The 3,078-nt window shown below is 58.9% G+C and overlaps 1 protein-coding gene across 1 annotated transcript in view; it reads left to right on the top strand.

Moving 5' to 3' along the window:
• Positions 1-2,542, top strand: part of SLC15A3 (solute carrier family 15 member 3) — a gene marked incomplete at its 3' end in the record, with an annotated part of 4,251 nt that extends 1,709 nt beyond the window's left edge. The window contains exons 3-9 of the mRNA XM_029083956.1: positions 559-712; positions 819-905; positions 1,024-1,192; positions 1,271-1,429; positions 1,564-1,695; positions 1,827-1,941; positions 2,500-2,542. Coding sequence (XP_028939789.1) covers positions 559-712; positions 819-905; positions 1,024-1,192; positions 1,271-1,429; positions 1,564-1,695; positions 1,827-1,941; positions 2,500-2,542 — 859 coding nt within the window. The remainder of the gene's footprint in view (positions 1-558; positions 713-818; positions 906-1,023; positions 1,193-1,270; positions 1,430-1,563; positions 1,696-1,826; positions 1,942-2,499) is intronic.
• Positions 2,543-3,078: the final 536 nt, after the last annotated feature.

The following is a 3,078-nucleotide window of genomic DNA, read 5'->3' as shown; positions in this document are numbered from 1 at the left end:
GTTGGTCACAGGGGTTGACGTGGCAGCACGACACTGACATCTGCAGCAGTAGCAGATCTAAGCAAGGTCACAGCCTGACACACACTCAGCGACAGGGTGCTGGATGTTTGGGCATCCCAAGGGTATTTAAAATTCTCAAGAGCTTTTATAACTGATCTGGAGGAGGAGGAGGAAACAAAGGCTGATGTCCCCTCTAATTTTCTTCTCAGTAGCTAGAGCAGCGCTGTGTTTTGGTTTCACTGGGGGATTTGGTATGAGAAGAACATTGAGGACACACTGATGTATCAAGGACTGTCCAAGTTCCCCGTGTTTTGCTGGTCTGCAGGCGCAGAGGACTGGGCAGGGGAGGGAATATGGACATTAGCAAACCCAGGTTGGCATGTTCCACGTCATGGAACGTCCCATTGATGAGGATTGACTGGATCCTCCTTGTGTTGGGCTCTCACAAGCTCTTCCTCTTCCAGGATGGCTCTGCCAGCTGGGTTAAACCACCACAGGGGGTCTGTGTGGGGCTGAGCCCCCCAGCTCTGCCCTTTCCCACACTCTCCTTCTCCTCAGCACTCACTGGTGGGAAGCTGAGGACCCTCTCCTCAATAGCAGATCCCAACCAGGAGCCCCTTCACCCGAGGAAGATCTTGCCAACTTCCAGGTGCTGGCCCGGATCCTGCCCGTGATGCTGACCTTCATCCCTCAATGGATGGTCTACTTCCAGGTGAGGTGCAGGGTGGGCTCTGCACCAGTCAGGGACCATTGGTGGTGGTGGTGGTGGGTCCATCCAGGACCTGAGCCCATGGAGCCACCATCTCACTGCCTTTCAGATGCAGTCGCTGTATCACCTGCAAGCTCTACACCTCCACATCCCCAACATCTTCCAGGACCACACCAGCACCCTCCAGGGCTACACGGTAAGGGATGGGGCCAGCAGCTTCATGGACCTGGTGGGTGGGAGCCGGGACATCCCATGAGTTGCTGAGCTCCTGGTCACTGGCAAGGGCTGGGGCTTGACCTGCCTCCACCCCACAGTTCCCAGATGTTTGGCTGTTCCTGGCCAACGTGTTGGTCTTGCTGGTCTTGGTGCCCCTGAAGGACCATGTCATCGACCCCTTCTTGGCCAGGCAGAAGCTCCTGCCCTCCACCCTCAAGCAGATGACCCTGGGCACGTTCTTCAGCCTCACCTCCATCCTTGCAGCAGGTAGGACCCAAGCTGGGGTGGGATGTTGCCATGGGCATGGACTTGGTGGGTTCTCAGCCCCTTCCCCCCATCCCACAGGCATCCTGGAGCGGGAACGGCTGCAGTATGTGCGCCACAACCAGACGATGCCACAGCTCATGGGCAAGGACCACTACCTGGCTGCCACCCTGCCTGTCTGGTGGCAGGTCCCCCAGTACCTGCTCATGGGCATCAGCCAGCTCTTCACCAGCATCTCCAGTGAGTGGTGCCCACCTCTCCCTTGGGTTTGGTGGAGGAACCTCAAAGGGTTTGGTGGAGGAACCCCAAAGGGTTTGGTGGAGGAACCTCCAGGGATTCCAACCTCCCCCTGGGTTCTCTCTGCTTTCTCACAGGCTTGGAGTTTGCCTACACTGAGGCTCCTGAGTCCATGAAAGGAGCCACCATGGGTGTCCTGTTCTTCACCTCTGGGGTGGGATCGCTGCTGGGGTCAGGGCTGACCCTCCTCTTGCTCCCAGAGGACTATGGTGAGTGCTGGTATGGGGACACAAGTGTCACCTCCTGCTTGAGGTGCCTTTGTGGCCAACAGGGATGGGGTGTGGGATATAGGGGTGTCATGAGGGCCAACCCTTGGCTCTGAGAACCCTCCTGCTCGCAGGGAACGTCAACAGCTGCCCCATGGATCATTGCCCCATGGATCACTACTTCATCCTGCTGGTGGGGATCCAGTCCATCACCTGCTTGATCTTCACCTGGATCTCCAGGCGCTACCAGATACTGGTCCCAGTGCCAGCAAGGGCAGTGGGAACAGGACCTCGGGCAGCTGGAGAGGTCACCCCATCTCCATGGCCCAGGGGGTGTTTGGGGAGATACAGGGATGGCTGGAGCCCCGGTGTGGGGCAGAGGAAGGGGGGAGGTTGGGGTGCCAGCCCGTGCTGGGAGCAGGGTGACAGAGGTTGGGGTGTCTCCTGGCATCACCCAGAGTGATTCAAGGGTGTCTTGGGATCACTGGGACAGACTGGGAGGAGACTGGAGGGGTGGAAATCCCTGAATAAAGGGACCTGCTGGCCCAGTGGCAGGAGAGAGACTTTACTGGGGGGCTGGGGACACAGGGACAGGCTGGTCCTGGGGGCTGGGGCTGGACATGAGGAGGAGGAGGAGGAAGGTGGCAGCTCCTTCCCCATGGCAGGACAAGGAGGAATGAGGTCCCTTGTCCCAAGGTCACCCTGGCTGGGCCATGGCCAGGATCAGTCCCCGCACCCTTCGTGTCACCACCTCCCACACTTGTCCCCACGTGGAACCAAGGACACGGGCCCGTCCCTGGGAGCCCGGCGGTGCCAGGTAGAGCCAGACTCTGCCAGCAGCACCACAAGGGTCACCCCAGCACCCCACCTCCATCCTCCCACCTTGGGCCAGTGGCAGGATGTGACCCGGGGACAGGAGCAGAGGCCACCGGCCAGGAGCCACTTGGGGGGTTTTTTTGGTGTTTTTAAATATTTTAATTTTTGTAACAACATCAGAATTAAAAATTGTCCATAAATAAAATGGGCCCCACAGGTAGAAAATGTCACTTGTACAAAATGGATGCGTGGCCCGGGGAGGGGTGGGGGGGATGAGGGACCCTCCCCAGGATCAGACCACAGGACTCCATCATCATCATCATCATCACCACTATGAACACAATGTCGCAATGAGCAGGTAGGACACCCCGGGTGTCCCCCGGGGGGGCTGCCATGAACCCCGAGGAGGGGGACACTGAGCTGAAGACACCCCCCCTACCCCCCTCTGGGGGCATCTGGGGCCAGTCCCTTGGTGGCCATGCTGGGACAGAGCTCAGGTCACCACAAAGGACAGGCCACGGTCCCCAAGAGCAGCACAGGGGAATGGGGACTGGTGTCCCCCCCACCATG

The sequence above is a fragment of the Antrostomus carolinensis genome, unplaced genomic scaffold, assembly GCF_000700745.2.
Source record: "Antrostomus carolinensis isolate BGI_N321 unplaced genomic scaffold, ASM70074v2 scaffold31402, whole genome shotgun sequence".
In the NCBI taxonomy this organism is placed as follows: domain Eukaryota; kingdom Metazoa; phylum Chordata; class Aves; order Caprimulgiformes; family Caprimulgidae; genus Antrostomus; species Antrostomus carolinensis.
Note: the sequence above shows the minus strand (reverse complement) of the source record. Positions and strands in the feature narration are given on the sequence as shown.